Here is a 22,915-nt window from a genome sequence, read left to right as displayed (position 1 = left end):
TGAGAAGAAATTCACTGCTTGGAAATTGGCACAAAATTGCAAGATTCAAACTCTGCCAAAGAAGATGAAAAGAAGCCTGCGGAATATTGGCAGCACATTCATTTGCTCCGACGAAAGCAAAATAAATTAGCGCGAATCAGATGGGGTCCAGCATGTGACACAGTGACAGTGCTGACTGTGAAACAGGAGTAGTAATAGTAACTGAATGTAGTTATGTCAAACTTTTCAAAACAATCTGAAACTATAACGCACAATCAACATCAAGAGCAAGTTTGGACTTCATAGACGGAAGAAGAAGATTGTAAAAAACAAAAAGATATTTAAAACAATACACGACACAATAAATCCTAAATATCAGAGGGAATTTTCATGGAAAATATATACAATCAAAAAAACAAACAAACAAAAAAATCCAATCAAAATTCATCAAATCAATTAGACTGGAGTGTTGGAAGAACCTTCTGGCTCCAACCAATATCTTTTATTTTATTCTCCATCTGAGCTCATGAACTTCACCTTTACTTAGAAATTGGAAGGAAAATATAAGAGCAATACTGAATATGGAAAGAATAATTAAATCTTTAATTTTTTTATTTTATTTTTTTAACCAGGTGAGTTACAGAAACAATTCTCATTTACATTAATGAAGGACAGATAGAAAACAGTGGTGGGTATCAAATGGAGCCCCTGACATGAGTTTATGTAGGGCGGTTTTTCAGGATGACCTATAAACAACATGGCCAGAGTCTAAAATAAGGAGCACTGTCACTGTCAAATGTTCAGATACTTATAACAGTTAACGAAAGCAATGTCAGAGCCATCCAGGAAGGGAGATTTTGAGGGGGCACTCAACCTGTGGCAGACACCGGTTTAAGACCAGGCATTGGGCGTGAAGACCCACAAATAAAGGCACATCAGAAACTGGCCTGCAGGGAGGACAGAATGGAAAGGAAAGGAAAGAAGAGTGGAGTAAATGGACTGAGCAGAAGGCCAATCAGAGAGCAGTATGAATAAAGATGCAAAGAAAGACTTTGATGTTAAATGTGTGTATGCATGGCATGTGTCGGCCACTTTATTAGGTACACCTGTACAATCGCATACAATCCAATACAACAGCTGAATTCTACTTTTACAATGGTATAATCTCTCAGTTTTGTCATTTGAAACTGTCAGAAAGGTGATAAATCTACTCTCCTTCATTTTAAATAGGATGAAATAAAAAGGTGCAGATACTGCATTTATTTGGGTTCCTCTACACATTAACAAACATTTGGTGTTGTACAGAAAAGTTCAGCAGCAATCAAAATACAGTGTGTGTGTGTGTGTGTGTGTGTGTGTGTGTGTGTGTGTGTGTGTGTGTGTGTGTGTGTGTGTGTTTAAAGTCACAAAGAAACATTTCACCCAGTAAAACAATGTGACTCACTGTTTTGTGTGTACTGGATACAATCCTGTCCAATAAACGTATGACATCGGTTTGCCTTTTTGAATTATTAAATAGAGTTTGCTGATAATGAGGGGAATGAAAGATCAGCGCATGCCTTAACCTTGAAAACTATTTTACAGGCAAACTACAAGCGACTACAACTGCTGTACTATAGACATTACTGATGCTCTGCCATCAGTAATGTCAGAGAAACAGCGATATATAAAAATAAAAATAACAAGCTCCGAGTTTTCTGTAGAGAAAGGATTTGGATGATTGCATTGCAAATCTTATCTGATAGGATAATTTAGTATCTATATAGTGTAACAGGTGGTGGATAAAACAACTCATTGTTTGAAGCAGTAGCTCATGATGTCATTATGGGAAGCAAACAAACTGTTTGCCCGCAGACAATACAGCTATATATATATATATATATATATATATATATATATATATATATATATATATATATATATATATATCACATTTGAAGACCATAATCACAGTGGACTGGTTAATCATTGAATGATATCATTTATATCTATAATATATTTCCTACATATTGTGAGATAAAATTAGCATTAGGATTAGGCGGCAACAAAACCTTAAACAATGTGACAGTACCGAGCATAATGGGGTAATATGTGAACTAAAAATAAAAGTTTGGCTTTAATTTAAAATGAATAATGGCAGTTTTTATATGAAATGAGTATCAATTAGTCTCACCAAACGGTTCACCTCTGAAATGTATAACACACAGTATGTACTGCATGTAGCAACCGGCAGCTCAGCAAAGAAAAACTCGTACCACCACACGCGCTGCCTGAAGCAACAAAATGATGCACGGCTCATTATAGCAATAACAGCTCACTAGGAACATAATAAAAGAACAAGCGTTCTGTCCATGTTTCTCTTACTATTAATCAGCCAGCTAGTGCAGAGAACTAATGTAACCCTTAAAAATTAATAACACACACACAGGACTAAATTACTGATAACCTTAGCACACGTTATATCCCTGGATGGCCAAGTGCAATTCTAATACCGCACAGATTCTGCAAGGGGCCATGTCTTAGCCCCTCTATGAACATTTATATAACGTATGCACATACTGTAGATTTGTTTGCATTTCTTAAATTCAGCCGGGCATCCATGAGTGGGCCATCTTTGATACGCAAGGTGGGTGTAGAAACCCTACAAGTCTGGTGTGAGGAGCTACATCCTCCTCTGAGTAATGGCCGGAGAGGCCAGAGATGGAGCAGCAGAGGGGAGCAGCAGGGAGTGTAGGCCATGTCCAGCATCACAGTCTTATGTAAACAGACTTGAAACCAACTTGAAGAGCTGAAAAGCTGCAGCATGTGTGAATGGAGTGTTTGTGTGTGCAACGTATAGCAGTACAACCACTATATTAAAATCCTCTAAATCGCCGCTTTAAACACTGATATCAACAACTCAATGCAACTGTTTCAACTACTAACTGATCATCTTAATGTGGGGGCTCAGCCGCTGCTTGTGGAAAACTCAATTTATCTCAGAAGGCCTGAGAAGGCATCCAATGACTCCACTTTCATACAGTGTGCTTCTTCAGTTTTAGTTGTTTTTAATACTATTTCTCAAAAAAGTTCCACATTTGCAATGCAGACCCAAACAATGTGCGATTTGGCCGTGAAGCTAAGCCATCAGTATCAACATTAAAGTGGCCTGCATCTGACAACATTTGCAATTTTCTATGCCCACTTCATACAGTGACTGTTTCTAGCGTGGAGCCAAGAACATATGCAGGATCTGAACTCCTTCCTCACACTTAACGCCTGGTACATCTACCTTCAGCATTGAAAGGTCTCGCTCCTCTTTCTAATGGTGTCTCTCCCTGTCTGAAAGGATTTTTTGCAAACAGGGAAAACTTGCTAAACAGCACATTATAAACAGAACCACTCATCTAAATCAAAATCTGAAAAAGTTATTGCAGAGCAAAACCCGAGGCTAATCTTAGTGCAATCTGTATGGTTAGAATATAGCCTCATTAAGCCAAGCTCAAACCCTGAATATATTCTGGAAAACATCCAGAAATAGAAACTGATGTCACTTAGACTGTTAAAAAGTGAGTTACTCTCCCTATAAAATAAGACCAATAAAACAGAACATATGACATGAACCATAAAATAAGAATGTGCAGTGAGGAAATAGATAACAGAAGAATTATTCCCACATAAGCATTATGCACCTAACGGTAAAACAGGAGCTGTTAATGTTCAGTTCAGCGAGTTTAATGTGGAGCATAAATCACTTGAAATTTGAACTTCGAAACATAACGCTCATATAAACATTTTCCCCACATCATGAATATCTCTTCAAATGCTTATAAAAGAAAAGCATGGCTGAATTTGATTCAGCAGCATGCAGGAGAGCTCATGAACGATGAGCTTGTTTACTCTTGCGGAAAGGCCTCTCTGACAGTGAGGGGTCTTTCATTTGGTGACATTTATCCTCCTGCTTACTAGTGGGTTTATGCGCACTGCTCACTTCACTCCCTTATAACTGTCTTGCAGGGTGGTGGGGCAAAGAAGGGACAATAAAGCTGGATGAATATGAAAGTCCCTTCCCCCGCGGTCGACCCGTGGGCCCCAAGCTGGGCTTGATGAATGGTTATTCCGTTCTTTATTCCCCTCTGCAATCGGCAGGCAGACAGGTCCATGCATTAGCCTATGGCTGCCACCGAGATGAGGAGAAGGATGAGGACAGCGACGGAGACATTTGCCTCACAAAGGCATAGATCATAACCTTTCTATCTCCTTCCATCAAGCAGTTTTTAAACATTTGGCTTCTTCCCACACAACCAGTATGTGGGCAGTGTGAGGTGGCACCCGGACTGATCTGAGTCAGCATTAGACCGAATCTGGATCAGGAGTAGTCAAAGCTGGAAAATGCCAACATATTACGGAGTCCAGGGAATGAAAGCACAACAAATTGTCTCTGCACAAACACAGAAAACCACACAGCTCAAGCCCACTTTGATCTGTTTATTGCTTGAAACCTCATGGAATGAGAGGTCTTCTCAAGTTGGAGCTTTGAGGAAGGGCTATTTGACAAAGATCCAACCCTACCTCAATCTGATCCCTCCAAATTTGAGTCACCGGGGTCATCTGCAGTCTAACCCATCGTAGTTTGTCAGTATCTCAGCTGGAAGGACGAAGGGAAAAGTCAAACACAGACTGTGTTGCAGGAAGTTAGAGCGGTCGTCCGCCAATCCTGCAGTTGTTGGTTCGATCACATGTCGAAGTGTCCTTGAGCAAGACACCAAACCCCAAGTAGTTTGTGTGTGTGTATGTGTTTCTTGCTCAGAAGTCACTTTGGATAAAAGTCTCTGCCAAATTATAAATGTTAATATGAACAGTGATGCAGCACGTGAGAGAAACAGGGACTTTCTCAGAATTCAGTCAAACTCTGAAAGTCAATCCAACCAGTTGTTCTGAAAAGATAAAGCAGACCAACCAGCAGAAAAACTAAAAGTTCCTGCTCACTGTCTCACTAGACTGCAATAGTCATACTAATTATTTTTTGATTAATAATCAGGGTCAATCTAATTTATAAAATATCACAGCTCAAGCAAGACAGTGTGCTGACATCTTTTAAAATTCAGTGTTTGAAAGAAAAAACTATCCTTAGTAATTACTTTAAACTGGAACTTTCAGTCATCTTACTTTTGCTGTTATCTGTTTTTATCAAGAACACTGAGTTACACGGGCCTTTTTATTGAAAGCAAAGAAAGAAGTTTTGATGGGTAATAGTTTGGACCATGGCAAGGGAGGATGTGAAGTGACAGCTACTCTTGGACTTTTAATTTTGGGCCATCGCGGTGTCATGTGATTTGCAAGTCCAACTGTGACCACTATGACAAATATTGGCTCACACCACTAAAACCCAAATGTAGCAATGAAAAGTTGGAAAAAGACACACACACAAAAAAAGGACACAGTTAATTATGTTAAACAACTGTTGTTTCTTGGGCTACATGATTTTGAAAGACACAAAGGTGGAGTAAGGACGATTAAAAAAAGTCTTCACACTTTTCTTTTTGCAGTAATATAGAATGAAAATAGTCGGGCAGGACACTGTGTCCATCCACCAACACAGCTATTCAGGTCTGCATGATGCAAGCAAGCTTTCAGAACATCAAAGCCAAGCAGCTACAAAAAATAAAGAGTAAGATGTAGTTATATAAAATGAGAGAACATGTACCACTGAAAGTGCTGAGTGGCCAGGTGGGATACAAATGAGTTTGACTGAGAGAGCAAAGATGGAAAATCCATTTATAAGTCCTGGTACAATAATATGGCTGTTGACCAGGCGAAATCTTTTAAGTGCACAACACAAGCCCACCGGTAAAGGACAAAAGATGCTTTTCTTCATTTTGGCTCACGCTGTTGCAAATGATCACCTAATGAAATCCTGCATGACATCATTTTTGTATCATTAGCATCATAATCAGGCATCTAGTTGATTTCTCCCCTCAAGCACTGCACTGTCTAATGAGCTCTGAATGACACATATTGTACTAAAGGTAACTGTCTGTCATCGTCTTCCTTCGGGGGGTGCACTGTAACACAATATCTTGCTAATGAGAATGGGTTTGTTGAGGGCAACGTAGTCGATCCAATATTGTTAACTAAACCGGTCACATGGAGATTGCACTGCTACCTGACATCTGGCAAACGATTCTCTGAAAAAAAAAAAAGAAAAGAAAAGAAAGGATCCCCTCTGGTGTCAATTACACACATATTATTGCGTTGTGTATACATTTAGCTCAGCTGACTGCAGGAAAGGGAAAAATAACAATGGGGGCCAAACAAAAACACAGGAAGGAATCCATCCTGCAATATACACATTTGCATACAATATCCATTTACTGTGAGCACATTTCTGTGCAAATAAAGCTAAAGCCATAAATGCCACATATCTCTGAACATGTCCTAATGCTGCTCAGTACTCAAGGAGCAAAATACCCCCTGTATATTTTTCACCCTTCTAGCTTATCCAGCCAAATCCCTTTCGCTGGGTCTTCTTCATATCACTCTTTGCCCTTCTTTGCACTCCAACCTCCACCCTGTCTTGCCTGTCCCATTTTTCAATGTCACTCCCGACGTAACTTTTGATTTCCACTGTATCTGACTTGAGGAGGATGGTAGTTTGAGAGAGGCTGCTGTGCCTGAGCAAAGAACAACTTTCCCTCTATCACTCGGTTCCCCCCCCTCCACCTCCTCCCACTTGACTGAATTCAGATAGTGGGGTCCTGGGGTTATGGGCAGTGCTGAGAAAGAGCCTGGAAAGACCGGGGACTGAGCAGCCACAGGAAGAATGGAGCTGGGGCCAGGAGGCTAATAGCCTCTCAGTCAGCAGCCAGTAAAAATGTCTCTCACAGAACCAATGGCGAAGCAACATCCAACACCACTGACAAAGATGATTCTTTTTAAAATGACAGAAATATGAGTAACATTGTTAGAAAAAAGGTCTGACATGGTCTCTATTAGAAATCTTTGTGTTTAAGTAACAACTTTCAGGTATTCAAACGTATCTGGTATAGGTGAAAATCCAGTAATGATCTTATTAAAACATGACAGGACTGGGCTCTGACACCAGAAGAGAGCGGTGATGCTGAAGTTGGAAAGTCATTATTTCAGTGAGGAACACTGTTCTCAGGTCTGTCACAAGCTGCATAAGCAATGGGTTCCCTTATTTTTGCGGCAGACTTTCCATCCGTGGCTAATTAATGACCATCATGAGCCTCATGATGGTCATTAATTAAGACCAAGGGACATTCTCCTGTGATTTTTACCACTCTGAGTAACCCTGTAGATGAAGCTTTGCAGCTCATCAGGCCCACTGTTGTTGAAATGTCAGCTCATAATGATGATTCTAAAGGCCAACTCCTCCTTTGTAAATATGTCTTCTTTTTGCCATGTGTAACACCTTGTACATCCTACAATGTTTACCATCATAATTAATCAGGTAAAATACATATTTCTACTCTCTATTTAATGCTCAAAGACTGTTAAAAAAGGTTGTGACTAACGTCTAAACTTCACACTGTAAGAAGGTTCTACGAATAAAAAGACTGAAAGTTTTGGGTTCACATAAATATAGAAGTTCTTCATCCCTCATAAAGATCACAAATTGTTGAGAGGTCATAATAAAATGATTAAAGCAACTTAACATTGTCTAAATCAAAAAAGTGAAGTCTCACATGATTTCTAAGCAGAATTACTTACATTAATATTCTTCTCTGTTTAATTAGGCCAACGTGACGGATTTAAATTTGGACTGGAGCCACACTGTAAGTCTTAAAAAGATCTGATCTAGTGAACTTTCAGCCTTGACTTTATTGAAAAGTAACTCACGGGCTTATTGAAACACAAGACTGATCAAAAGTATTGTGACCAATACATTTAACCAGTGAGAGAAGCTGTAGTATCCAAAGGGAGAGGGAAGAGCATGAACACTACTTTTCAGTTAAAGGGGCAATAAAACCATTAAGTGTTGTCTAATCTCTAGCCCTCTTTGCTATCTCTTGGGCTTGCATCAGAAACTCTGACATGCTATCAGTGGGTGAGAGCAGCTCCAGCTGCATGCTAAACTCAGCTCCTTTCGAGTGCCTGATTGATGGATACAAACACACCACCGCTCTGACAGCACATCTCCAATTAGGCCCACCACTATAATCATAAATGAGATGGGAAACAGAGATCGGTGGTAAAGCACTGTAGGAACAGAATGCCCCCCCCCCATAAAAAAAAAAAAAAGATTTAAGCAGAAATCTACTGCAAATACTTTTTATTTAAGTCAACGGTTCCATTTTAAAGGCCATTGGTCTTGTGTTGCTCAAGAGCCTTTCAGATGGCAACATGATGGCCTAACGACAGCACTATTACCCAGATGAAAGAAGGAAATAGAAGGATTCGCACAAAGTACGCAATACCTTTCTCTGCCAGTCGTAGAGCAGAAGAAGAGCAGTCTGACGAGCAGAAAGTGATGGAAACCCAGAGATGAAGAGAAAGTAAAAGAGGGAGGCAAAAAAAAAAGGAGAAAATGAAGGAACATGGAGAGGAGAAGGAGGATGATTAGAGAGGAGGGAAGATATGATGGTAGACACTAGTACAGACAGGCAGGGAACATAAGTGGACATAAAATCCAAATGAAAAGACGAGATTTGCAAGGAACTGAAACAGGAAATGAACAAAGATGCTGGTTCTGTTCTCCTTTGTCTCTCCTCAGAGAGAAGCATTACAGTGATTTGAGCAGAGCAGATGACCCAGGCTCCTCTTTTTCTCTGTGAAGGAAGAACTCAAACCTGAGCTAAAGGTCTTATTTCCAACCATTACTCTCCTACACACACTCCCATTTGAAAGCGCTTGATGCCTTAAAGGATATTTCTGCACAGGCTATTATGAAGTGTAGAACGTGCAGAGCTTATCCATTTCTCTTAGAAAACAGGCTGAACCCTTTACACACACTCCAAAAATGGTTCTCTGCTCCTCATTAATATAATGCACAAATTCCCAAAACAGACTTCCAGTTGATGCCCTCATGCCATGTCCTTATCAGACCAACAAACTAAAGCTGCGAGCCAGTGTCTTCTTTTTAAATCAGGAGCTGGCGGCTCGCACAGTGCGTGCCTGTGGGTGAAGGTTACATGATTCAGTGGTGTATTTCTGCATGGATCCGTGCTGTGGTTTACGTCTTCTGGAGCAGCAGAAGACGTAAACAGTTCTCAGTGTTTACGGTGTGTGCTGGAAGATTGGAAAAGCACTATGTTGTCGTGGCTGATAGAAAGGTGTGATGCTCAGCATCCTTCTTCTGATGACCTATCACTGCTGTCAACTACATTCTATCATGTCCGTGCCGGTGATAAATTGTGTGTGCGGAAGATGATTTTCCAAAATAAAACTATGTCTTAGCATTGAGTTGGTAAGGGAAATGTACATCTTTGAACTTAATAAATGTGCTTACTGTACATATTTGTGCTCAAGCTTTAATCTTAGCCGTTTGCTTTGTAATTTGTTAAGCAAAATGCTACACAAACAAAATCAATATCTTTACTGTTACTTTGGGAAAACAGTGTCTTAAAGTGAAAGAGGTCACTCATAGCAATGATTTTTTGAGAGAATTACCATCTTTGCATCTCTGAGTCTGCAGCTGGCCTTGACTTTACAGCGCTTGAGAGAGTTTTTGGTTATTTGTTTAGCTGGGATTTACTCTCGCTGCTATGATTATGTCATTTTCAGCCACAGAGAGCAGCTACTTTCAGTGAAAGAAGTCACTGCACACAACCTTTTCAACACCAAACATCAGACAGACACCGAACCCAACTTAGGCAAACCTTAGGCAAATTGTGTCCATAACTCCAAAAAATGAAATTGAGGTGAAGAGTAACATTAATAAGTAAACTATCAGTTCTGAACATAAACACCCACCAAGGAGACACGGCTGAGTTTAGCCCTAGAAATAGATTCCAGATTAATCACCTGTCCACAAACCTGAAACAGTTTGTGTACTCGTGATAGATGTATCGGTACATTTCTCCCTACGTATAATAAATCCAGGTCGGCTTAAATTGCTCAAAGTGTCCTCAGAGCCAAAGCGGAAATGCTCAAAGCCAGAGAACAGAGCTGGGATTTAATACACGTAGCACGCTCCATTGGACAGACTCAGGCGCCAGAAGACATCTGATCCCTTCATTCTCCGCACACAGAGACACGCTACAAGGATTACACCTCGCTCCATCACACATAAGGACACTAATTGCCACGCAAATACTGCTTTATTTATATAAAGTAAGCAGCCGAACATAGAAACACGAACCAATTCACGTTCCTGCATGTCCGTAGTGAACTCTCCTTTGCTGGCTCCCCGGTCTCCTCCAGGTGAACGAGGTAGCGCTTCAACAAGCTGCTATAAAATGCTCATCAATCACAGAGGCTAATCTCAGGTTCTTGCTGACACTTTCATTGTGCAGGCCTTTTCTGTGCGGCTGCCTTCACATAAAGCCCCGCTCTGCCTGCTTTGACAGACCAGAGGCCCTGCAGCTCTCTGCCATGAGAGCCGTTTTCAAGTGGCACGCCTTTGAAGTAAAGCACTGGCGAGGCCTGGGATAATCTGGACATCTGGAGGCCTGGTGGGTGAAACAGGACAGAGCCAAAGGCTCAGCATCTATATAGGTGACCTCAGACTGGCTTTGTGGGGAATGAAAAAAGCCATTTCACTGGTTCTATACATTCAATTTCCAATAAAAAGAGGCCGTAGTTTTCAGACTTAAAACGACTATTAAGCTGAAAGTCCAGCAAGAAAGGACAGTGTGAGTGGCACAGACCTCTTTATGTCCATCTTCAGTTCCATTAGTCAGAGTTCAGACCTACAACATGGGTGACCTGGCCCCGAAGCACTGAGGGAGACCAGGAAGGGAACAATACCGTAGGTCAAAGAAGAAAAACCAAAAACTGACATAAAGGAAATGTCAGCTGTATGGTCTGGAAGGGGGTAGAGGACATTTCTAATCACAAAACCCCACAGCCCACCTCTTCAGTTTTTGGGTTTCTGTCCCGGATTCCCTCTAGTGATTTTTTTTTTTGGAGCTTTTGTTCCTCCCATCTTAGGCACCAGTTTCAGCAGAAGGAAAACAAACAGCCATTCAAAAATAAACACAGCAATTTTGTGTGTGTTTACTTTTCATTCTGCCATATCAATCTGCGATTCGGTGCCCCAAACTGTTCTATTCCATTTCACGCCGCGAGGAAGACCTTGTTTCTTGGCCCATTGTACAGATGAACGGGCTAGATAGCGAGCGCCGTTATTCTACACAATCATTTCAATCTTGTCTCCTCTTGCTTTCGGTTGTTCTTTTCTAGCTGCATGCCGACCTGCCTGAATGCCAAGCTGTGAGCTTTTATTGCAGCCGGCATGGGGATATGCTTATGAAAACTGTTTAATTTGATGCTGTGAGAATTGGCATGTATATGTTTTCATACATAGAAGACACGTGTTCGCTGCACAGCACTCTGAGTGAATAAACAGAGGACTGTTCTGCCTAAGATGCAGGAAAGCAATAATATGCAGCACTGAACCGCAGTCTAATCATACAAAACCTGTACAAACCATTTCACTGTCAGCCTGTTAAGTGCTGATAAAACGAGAGAAATTTAGGGTTTACATGAGATCTTAATCTCACAATGTTATGTAATGGTGAAAGCATTTTGCAATTAATCCCATTAATTGTATTTTTATGCCCGTTGCCAATTATGAAACTTTACTGCTTAGTGATATAGGTGTGGGCATAGATGGTGTCCCCCTTCTATGCTACAGTAGTTTAATTTTGATTTTCGGGGGTTTTGAAAGAAGCTCCAGCTTTAGATGCAGACAGTCCAAAAATAAACGAGTAATAAGAGAAAAATAAAGAATTATCTATTAAAAATCCTGGTTTCAGTCAGTGTGGTTCCCTGCACAGAAGTAACCTGGGTTAAAACACAGATTAGAAATTGTGCATCTGTGACGGGTTTAACTGAGTAATTAGATTTACTTTGGAGAAAACCGGATTCCTCTGCTCCAGTATTTGTATACATAACCAGGATATGCATATACAGTACACTCCAGATGATCTGCTGCCGAAAAAACAGTGTGATGGAACAAAAGTCATCCTCTTCCATCAATCAACTATACTGCTTTTAATATTACTGCTAGCAAAAAGCAGGATGCTGTACACGGTGGACATTCTATTACAGAGCTGACACACATATGGAAACACACAGAGACACAGATAATCATTCACAAACCAATTAAACTGAGGGTCTCTGGTTTATCAGAGGAACCTTGAGTACCCAAAGAAACCCATGTAAACATGGAGTTTCTTGTGAAAATGCAGGATTTAAAGTAACAATACGCTGCATCCTACCGTATATGTGCTAAAAGCTGCATTATTAGATGTTTGAAACAAGTGCTACAAAGATAAAAAGTTATGTCTGACCTTGAATGGAAACCTTTGGATGTTCTTTCTTAATGCACTCAGGTTGGGTCAGCGGGTCAAACAACAACGGAGCCGGGGTGGTTGGGACGGCAGGGTTCTGCGGGAGAACAGTCGGCAGGAGGAGTAGCAGGAAGAGGCCGGCCATAGACGAGGGCGTGGAGTCCTGCGAGGATGCTGTCATGGTGATGACCTCTCCTCTAACTGCCAAGGTGGGCCTCCAGGATACAGCTGGAGAAAAGAGGAGACATTTTCAGCGCCTCAATGCAAAATTTTCACACCTGGCTTCAAAGGAAAGAAGCTCTTTCTGAGTCGCTTCACAATCATCTCATTCCTCAAACTTTTAATTCCTGAGGGCTTCCCGCTCGGAAACTAGCTTAGACGAACAGAAATGTTGTTGAAAAGGTCATGCAATGGTATAAAATTTCGGTAAAAAAGAAATAACCGCAGGATGAAAGCAAGGATGTTAGGTAACAGGGGGACTGGAAAGAGGAGATATAAAGCTGAGTAAGCGAAAATAGAGAAAAAGGGTGTGTGAAGGACACGGAGTGAAAAAAACTGCCCAGAGAACTCTTAGACTTCAGCAATGAGCCATCTCAAAGAAGTACCTAACCTCTGACCTCGAGATAATCATTTAAAAAGTGTAATTAAACCTTGGAAGTTAATTTAATGGCTGATTAAAATTAGAAAATTGAATGCAATAGCAGACTGTTCAATGAGGCAGAAGTTGCCACAAGCCGATGAGGGAAAAATGAGTTCACTTAAAATCTGTGGTTCTCAGAAATATCCTGAAAAAATTAATTCCTGTAAAGCCTGACAACTGTGTTACTGCACACGTGATACTTGTATGCACATGCACAATATCCAGTCAGTCGCTCTCTGACCTCCACATTTCCATATTAGTGTACGCGAGCAGATGCGGGCACCAGACAGAAAGATGCACACACAAAACACACATACAGACACTCTCATGCTCTTAGAGTAAATGTAATGTCTCCCAGTCATAACATATGAGTCTACATTGCTGAGCTGAAACCGGCAGTTCATCATCTCCCGTCCCGCGCTGCTTACGACGTTAGCTTAGCGAGGTGTAATATCGGTGCAGTAGATTAAAAACTGAGAGCACCAACTTTCTGCAGCACCTTGACTGGGTTACATCTCTCTGTGGTGTTTTTCTATCTAATGCCTTAATCAATAACAAATTATTAGCTCGGTTAAGTTGCAAATCAACCATATTGCCCTGCAATCAATTATCCCTCTCACTAAAGCTGCTACTAATTAAGTAAATGCACACAGTGGCCGTGTTTATCATTATAGGACGGTGGAGTCAACAGGTCCCCAGCTACTGCCAACAAACATACTGCTGATGAAACAGGTGGAAGTATTCAGAGAGCTCTATGTTAGATTTGATTCAGCCAGGCTGGATGCCTCCCAAGCCTAAGGGCTCGCTGTCAGGCCACGTTTAGGCGTTTGAAATAAAAAAAAATCAATAAATGCCAAAAGGTGTCCGTATGTTGCCACGGGTACAAATGAGAAGATTAAATATGATCCAGAAAGTTCGGTTTCACTTATCGATGAGTTTCTGCATCCTTCAATATTGTTGCATTGGACCCTTTTCTAAAACGCCTGCTCCAGTATCAGTCATTCTGGTGTCTGTCCGTTTCAAATTCCTACTGTGTCAAGCCATCTGCAAGTTAATGCAGATTTATTATAATTGAAAATTCTGTAGGTCAACAAAATCGTTTCGGTGTCAACAAAGCCGCAGCCATGCAAACACACATACTTTTACATTTACGCAGTAGGGAGGAAAAGTTACGTGAATATCCTCTACGGGGCACATGCAGGCCTCACAAGCTGACAGCTTTATGCCCCCCCTGCAGGCAGATGTCTGATTTTCACAGAGTTGTTGGTTGTTTACAGAGGAAACAAGAATGTTGCAATGTGCCTTCCCGTCGAGACTCTCAGAACGGAGCATTTTATTTCAAAGCGACTACTGACCTCCACCACTGCAGCTTCTCAGTCTTTTCGTGTTCCACACATTTGATTGGCCAAATGATTACGTGTTTTAGGTTTACATAGACAGAAAGTACCTGTACAGTGGGTCCTCGAAGTGTCCTGTCTCTGTGCATCACCTGCCTTCAAATCATAGCCTTTAAATGCTCTAGTTACAGTAGTTTACCTGGGAGTAACTGATCCAGGTGTGACTGATCTTGTCTCCTATTTGAAGACTGTAATCCTGCCCAACAAGCCAGTAAACCACCTTTTAGCCCCAACTTCCATTTGTCATGTGTGCATTTGGGTTTGGTTACCTGTAACCGAAACCCTGGCATGATCGCGTAACAGTGAGATCCGCGGCGATCGCGTGACACTCAAACGTCGCGCTCGGTTTTCTCTGTGTTCTACACAACACATGAGAGAGAAGTAGGCTTCCTTTTTATTTTGTCTGGAAGCTGGAAATCACTAACTAATGGTCTCCCTCTGCTTCCCCACTGCACATGAAAACCAAAGACTGTAAGTGATGTGTAATAATGCTGCAGTAATTTACGCTGTAGATCTAAATGTATGTATCTTTATCAATATAGTAAAACAGCTAATAGGAACCTCTGCAGCCCACATTAGAGCTCTCGACAGTGGGAAATGGTTTCTTCTCCTCATGTCATATTTTTTTCTTCCGTGTGCATTATTACCACTGTTTTAACATTTTTTATGTTTTCTTGGTGCCGATTGATTTGATTGATTGATTCTCAGTATTTTAGATAAATAAATCACATGATCACATGCACGACTAGACGCACATGTGAAACGTTCAAACACTCCTCCCACGATGAATTAATACCATCAACAACACAGATAAAAAAAAAAACACTTTTTGTCCCTGTTTTCAATTGTGATTGAAATTCTTTTGAAAAGGGGAAATTCATTTTTAGTCACGTGAATGAGATTGAATATGCACAACTATTTGGCATTTTACTAAATGTATTTATTTTTTTCCCCCAAAAGTTTTTCTGTATGTGTTTTTGACCTTGCGTTTGGCGTTGTGACTGACTTATGACTAGTCTTAAATCACATTTTTATTTCTTATTAAAATATGATTCTTAACTACTTTACACAAAGTGAAACAAAGCTATTTCCCTCAGTAGGAATGTTTAATTAAAACTACCAAGTAGCTCCTAACTTTAGCATCTCCGAACAGTTGATTGCTTTGTGGGCGTCTGGTTAGCTTTTTAAACTATTGGTCTCATTTCAGATTTTGGATGAAATGGTGTATTCAAATGTAAGAAAACTGCTGGTACACATATATCACATCGCATTTAAGTCTAGTGTTGCCATAAAGTGGTAATTCAGCCAGAATAAGGAAAGAGCTACTTCAGTTCTCATGGTGTAAAAAAAAAAAGAAAATTCCTTCAGCAGAATCTACATTCATTTTAATTTTCTCTGAAACTGACCTGACAGCAGGGATTGACACACACACATAAGTAGAATTATTACCACACTTGGTGCAAATCCAACCAAGGCCACCATGCTTACAGGGCAGGAGTTTTACTCAATTATTTCTTTATTTCTATTATCTGAAGGAGTGGAGTTGGCACGTGCTTAATTCACATTAAATTCCTGACTCCTGAATATCAAAGGCTGACTCTACTGATCCTCTCATTAGTCTAAAAGCTGGACTGAGAACAGGAAAGACAGCAGATCATGACGGATGACCAGGACTTTGCTTTACGATCATACCTTGGTGGGCGAGTTATCTCGGCACGGGCACACACACACACACACACACACACAGGGACCTGTACTGTCAGCAGCGGAAAGAAGTTTGTGTGCAGATGTCAACATTTTCTGTAGAAAGTCATGTCATATACTCAAGCAAACCTAGCTGCACAAACACACACACACGGAGGAGTGGATGTTGGCACACAGCATGCCTCAGTTCTGCCCACTTGCCATGACCCAGTATGGAGTGTGACCAGCTGTCCATGGCTGGATTATGCCAGTTTTCAGAGCTGACATTGTCTGAGTGTCTATGTTTATACCAAGCACAGCTCCTCAAAGCTACTCCAAACACAAGTCCATCCAATTTCCTGTCCTGCTGTGCTCAGGATTAGCAACAGTTTGTCAGCAAGAAGGCTGGACGATCTATACTATTGAGGAAGCTGTCCCTGCAAACCAACATACAGCCTTTTTAAAAAAGACCTGCTGATCAACGGTTTGTCCATCAGACAGTCCGTCACACACAATGAGTCACCTGAAAGTAAAGGGTACTTGTGTAAACAGGAATAATAGTATATCGCTTTGTCAATACTTCAAGTAAAAGTCATGCAGCTAAGAGTATTAGCTGTAGTATGTACTCAAACGATGTGAATATTGCATGCGTGGAGGTGTGTGATGATGTTCCCACCTACTGCACAGCCCCAGCCCCTAATCCTAATGTCTCTCAATAAATTGCCAGGATATCAGTTCTCCATCATGTTAGATCCATAAAGTCAATAAAATTGTTTCGTTGTAAACCATATTATCATAAAGCAATAACGTTACCATTCTCGCTTAGGCAGATGACAGGCATTTTGTTTTAAACATCTCAATCTGCTGTCAGTCTGCCAAAACATTTTTATACGCGCAAAAGCAAATTGAGATGCTTGGAGGAATTTTTGAGCCAAACGTTAAATCTAAAGCACCATCTGAATGTGCAATGTAACCACTAACTCAAGTCATTATTGTACATATCAACACGTATCAAGGCTGGAAATGCAATTGTACTGCTACTTACAAATTGTGATGAAATACAATATTTGTAAATGTACACTCTCACTTGTGGCTGTTTAAACTAGGCACAAAATGTGACCTAAATGCTTCACAGCTAAAGGCGTTGTATTTCCTGTTAAGGTGTACAGCATTCATATCTCACCAGGAAGCTTCGGCACAGTTGCAGCTAGTAGTAAACAACCCAAAGCACTACAAGAACTCGTTCTTTTCTCCCTGCGGCTCATAATAAACAAAGATTTGAGCGTCTTGGTGCTAAGATAATTTTGGAAAGCTCAACCCAGATAAACAAGGTAGGCTCTGCTCTTTATAAAAAAAATAAATTAAAAAAATCATCTCCACTCTTTATCCAGATGGCAGTCAGTAAATCTCAACCTTTCCTTAGCACAGATTCTCATAAGTCCCTGCCAATGCCGGCATGTATCTATGGCAACAGAGCGGCAAGTTGGTAGTCAAACAGCCGGAACCAGGTTGAGTGTATTTCGCCAAAGACCTCCTGGGGTGAGCTGGATGGCGGGCTGCTCACTGATGTAACACAGGAAGTGAAACGCTTAGGACGACGAAAAGCTTAAAGTGGGCAATATGTTTGAAAGTAAGGTGATAATAACATAGATATTACATACAAGCAAATGCACATGCGGTATGCATCTATGTTTAGATCATTTCCTGGGAGTCATGAATAAAATGCTAAATGGGGTTTTCGTGCCTGTTTTTATCAAAGTTTTCCTCCCCCACGTCCCGGGTTCATTCAGCTGAACCCGTGCCATCCTGACAGCCTGGGCTGCAACTGTTACTGCTCACCTTCACCTTCAAGAAAAGGCTCCGGAAGCAGGGTCGGGCAGGGTGCTGTAAAGAGTGCTTTTAAAAATGCATCCCTGCAATAGTCAGAGCACATCACATTCTTCCAGGCAGCTCAGCCTCTCAGGAGGATGCTCGTCATTTTATTCTCCCGTCACTCTAGAAACAGTTCCAGGAGTTTCTGGAGTCCTCTGCACCTTTGCCTTCTCATTTCAACCTGGCCTGCAAAGGAAGCACCTTTAATTACAAGTCAGTGTAGCTCCCCGAACGCAATCTCAGAATCTATTATGACACTGATTATACTGCTTTTGGCCCAGTGGGAAGCAGGTGCCACTTACATAAAAGAGCAGCCTATTTTATGACATTTCGGAGCAGGAGAGGGAAGTGTGCAAGATCAGAGAGGTAAGGGAAATCAATGTTTGTTGCTATTAGAGGGATTTATCATCACTGAGAGCAGATAAATGCAATTGTTCATTTTTGAAGTGAAGTTTCCAGAGGGGGACTCCTTTTCCTTTTTCTCAGATTCATTAGAAGTGATCACACATCAGTGCTGAGCATCTTTTAGCAGGATTTTTAAGTTAAGCCTCACCAGAGCAGTGTGTGGAAAATGTGCAGCGCCTGCTGAGCCTGCTGCGATCCTCCCAACGCTCACCATTAGCGTTTATGGCACAGGAACACCACTGCCTCCTCATCCAAAAGCTCCCATGAATTCCCTCTCATACAGGAAAATGAATTGCAACAGAAGGAAATTACAGCCGTTTCCTTAAGGAACTAAACGCAAGATCGATCGCCTCCAACTGTGAGCAGGTTTTTAACAGACCAGAATGCTGCAGAGCTCATTTCACACTTGTCATTTTAGCTCAACATCGTTTTGTGCTCACTTGAAGATCATGAAAAAACATGTACAGTGTGTGTTTGTGTGTACGTGCGGCTCCTTTTAATCAAACTAACAAATCAAACGGAGCTCGCAACATAGCGACGAACACAGACAACCACTCCACGGGTGCATATTGCCACCATATTCCCATCCCATTCAACGTCTCGCACTCTTGCCCTCAGGGGGTTTGGTCCAGCCAAGGCTACATTGACCATGTCTAATTCAACTCAATGGCTCGACCCCACCAATCTCTTTAATGCCTGCTCTGTGATTGGGAGGGGGTCTTCATGAGAGTCAAGGGAAAAGCATGTAGACAACCCATTTGGGGGCAGGACAGAGGAATGTGAGATAAAGATGGGTAGTTGGTGAGATTGAAGACGAAACTTCCTTTCTCTTCTAGGAAAGACAGGGTGATGGTGGGGTCACAGCAAGCGTCTCCAGTTATTGAGTCACTTCACTCGCGCTTGAGAAAGCAGGAACAAGCAGAGAATAGATCTTCTGTAGGAGGGAAGGAGGGCTGACCTTGGTCTGGAGAAAACTATGTGTGTGTACGCATGTGTGTGCATTTAGGGGCAACACTGATTGACGGGGCTGATGAGCTAGCGAGGTTGTCAGGCGCTGTCTGGATTATGTCCGATATGAAATCAGAAGCCGTGGTGGAATCAAGGCATTATAGTGCCTGAAGGAAGGTGGCATCTGATATGCCCATATAACTGTGGGGCTGTCGACTGAGATGTGATGAGAGAGGAGATGGCAAAATAGGGGCAAAGATAATAATAATAAAAATAAAAAAATAATAAAAAAAAAACCATTGGATCTTTGAGCACATTTCCGTTCGTGTGTGTGCGTAATCTATAGGACTGTGTGAGGGATAAGGAGGCTCACACACTTTTCTGTTCAATTATTTTTGTTTTCTTCTGTAGGAATGTTTTTACCAAATTATTTTCCAGTTATTTATGTGTAGCTATCTGCAGCTGAATTGCATAGCAAGAAGCAAAATGTCAGCTGTCTCTCATAAAAAAATGAAAAAAAAAACTGTTTTCAGCTTGACAGTTGATTTTTGACTTTGCAAAAGGCAGCTGACAAAACAGTCTCCATTTAAGATTGACTTCCTTGCTTGTTCTGTAGTTTTTGACATAGCAGATCAAGATTGCTCCATTGTCGTGTGCTGTACAACAGATACTGGTTTAGTCATGAGCTGTAAAGTCACATTTTGTATCCTGACTGACAAGTACGGTTTTATAATTGTAATATTCTATATGCTAGGCCACAAATTCCACTTCAAATTGTTACTTACTGCACTGTAGAAGTGCAGTGTGCACTTTGTTCATGATGTGCACAATATTTTCCTTCATTCTCTCGTGATAATAGTTCACTACATGTCTATAGTGCACTTATAGTAAATATAGCATGATTTCTGTAAGACAGTAAGACGAGTTGACCTTGGGGGCAGGTTCTCGGTTAACATTCGTGCAAACGCATCAGTCAAACATAGTGTCATCCAGTTAATAACAATCTTTGCACGCTACTTAGCAATTTGTTCCATAAAATGAACCCCTAATAACCTTCGTTTACTAGATCATGTCCCGAAATTACCTAATTGATTGTCTCATATCAAATTAACATCATATGTTGCCCTAGCAGTCAGACGTAAGGTGGCAGGTTGCTGATCCGATAAGTCAGCGGCAGCACTGGAATTAGCCAGAAAATCCCCGTTTTCGTAGGTTTTTTTCCTTCTGTTATGCATTAGCACCAACGTGGGTGTGTTTCTGAATTACAGTGGGACATGCTAAAAGCATATTCAATGACAAAATTCCGCTTTCGCCATATAAAATGTAAAGCTAATCGTCTACTCGAGAATTCAACACTGTGAGTGGTTTCAGCACTGTGACCCATTTCCAAAGCCTGCATTAAAAAGGTGTCGGCCTGTTCGAAATCCACCCAGCAGAACTAGTTCTGATGAAAAATGGTTTACTCACAGGGGAAACAGCAGCAATCTGGAAATGCTCCTGACTACACACTTTTTTCCGATTAAATCTCCAGATTTTTGTGTAATTGCAGATGAACCACACTGAATAGATGACCAAAGAAATGTTGGCCTCTTGTAAAAGAAGATGTCAATTATGTTCCACTTGTACTAACAACAACAATCAGGAGAAGAGTATGATTGGACCAGGAGAGATTGGGGAAGAGTTTGATTGAAGAATAATGGGCTGAGGCCAGAGACACGGCTATTAATGGTCAGCAAATGGCCTCTCAGTCGGCAGCATTATTATATGCTTTGATTGGCTGACTAACTGAGGGTAGACATGGTCTTCTACCGCTTTCTTTCTTGTTTTCCACACACACACACACACACACACACACACACACACACCTCCCACTTCAAACACACCTGTAAGTTCCAGCCATTTTATAGCTTTCTACATCCTCGGTCTGTAATAACACTGTCTGGCCCTCAGAAACTCTATTATGATTTCACTTGGCACTGTCAACCACAGCCTCATACCTTCAATTCACATACACACAAACAAACCATAATGCAATCTTATCGACTGCATTTCTCTCTGTGTCTACCTGATACTGTTTCATTGTGTGAACCGGGTGCCCCCCCCCCCCCCCCCCTCCCCCTCCCCCTCCCCCCCCTCCCAGGCCTGTATTGATTTGAACTCATCCAGCTAGTTCAGCGACTCTCGGGGAGTAAGAGACTGTTCAATTTTGGCCACCAGTTTCACATTAGAGAGTTACTATATGGACTGAGCTCAGGTACATTACCGAGAACGGGCGGCAGCGAGCCTCACAGGCGATTCAATCCCATGGTAGTTTCAAAAACAGCATGTAAATGCCAAAGGTGAAACATCAAACGGCAAACTATTTGCTGGTTAAACATGAGTCCAATTACTACTGATAATATAAGACAGAGATAATAGGTAGCAATGAGTTTTTTATCCTATTTATAATGGAAACGGCACAATTTTGACATTTAAATGTACTTTCTATACACTTTAGCTATGATATAAATGGTCTGACTACTGATTTATTCTTTTTCCTTGTAAGAAAGAAAGAAAATGTATCCATTATTGAAATTGTTTTTGACTAATTTTAATAATGGGGGGGGTCACAAGAAGGACATTTTTAATGACCTTTTGAATCTTTGGTTTCTTCAAAACAAACAGTAACTTTTCCTTCGTCCAATCTCCAAAAATTGTTGAAATATACTTGGTGAGGGGTCAGAAGTAGTGCTTCGTTTGAAGGGGTTACAAGGTTAAAAACAGTGCCATCATCAGTACAATTAGTTAATTGACTAAAAACATAACAGTTTAATCACTGCTTTCACAGTTGCTACATAAATTCATGATGCATTTATGCATTTGTTGCATTTAGTATTCAGTCAGATCATACTGATGTGACTGCTGGTACGTTTGCACTTTTCAAAGCTGTGGCCTTTTCCCTTTCGTTTAGCAGAGTAATGTGTCAGAGGTCAGAAGGACAGTACCCAGATGACGGGCTATTAGGGAACAAAAAGCTTGAGACATGATTAACCACTCAAACAAAAGCTTCGTCCGACACATTTGTGGCTCGACGCAGACACAAAAGCGGGACGGTCAACGCTCTGAGTGGAGGTTGTTAATTGGAGAGCCAAAGGTCACAAAGAGAAGGCGGGTTTGGGGGGGGGGTGGATGGGAGGGGGCCAGTCTGAGCTTTTATACAGACTTGTAGGCTTTTGTCCGCTGCTCAAAAATAAGAAGTGATTAGATGGGGGTATGGTACACTGGCAGAGGTTAGCAACATTTTAGTGTTGAACCAAGGAGAAAATGTCAAAGACTTTATGAAGTTTTTGAGACAGAGACCCTGAAAGAACATATGAGGAAAAACCATTAGTCCACTATTTCAACCACCAGTTTATCATTTTGAATACAGGATGGCTTAAAGTCTTAAAATGTCCTAAATATACCTGTTAAAAAGTACTGAACTATCCTAAATTCAGATTCAATGAGTCTTCAAGAAGAATCAATATTTCTGATATGTGATGCTTTGCAACCCA

At 41.1% G+C, this 22,915-nt stretch overlaps 1 protein-coding gene across 4 annotated transcripts in view; it reads right to left on the bottom strand.

Annotated features, from left to right (window-relative positions):
- Window positions 1-22,915, bottom strand: part of sema5ba (sema domain, seven thrombospondin repeats (type 1 and type 1-like), transmembrane domain (TM) and short cytoplasmic domain, (semaphorin) 5Ba) — a 152,873-nt gene that overhangs the window by 80,079 nt on the left and 49,879 nt on the right. For all 4 annotated transcript variants that reach the window (XR_010915189.1, XM_067515983.1, XM_067515981.1 and 1 more), the window contains one exon: window positions 12,438-12,665. Coding sequence is in view for 3 of the 4 variants with exons in the window: in XM_067515983.1 (XP_067372084.1) it covers window positions 12,438-12,618 (181 nt within the window). In the remaining variant the exon portion in view is untranslated. The remainder of the gene's footprint in view (window positions 1-12,437; window positions 12,666-22,915) is intronic.

The sequence above is a fragment of the Channa argus genome, chromosome 9 (assembly GCF_033026475.1).
Source record: "Channa argus isolate prfri chromosome 9, Channa argus male v1.0, whole genome shotgun sequence".
NCBI classification, from domain to species: domain Eukaryota; kingdom Metazoa; phylum Chordata; class Actinopteri; order Anabantiformes; family Channidae; genus Channa; species Channa argus.
The sequence above is the reverse complement of the archived record's forward strand: the minus strand, read 5'-3'. Positions and strand labels throughout refer to the sequence as shown.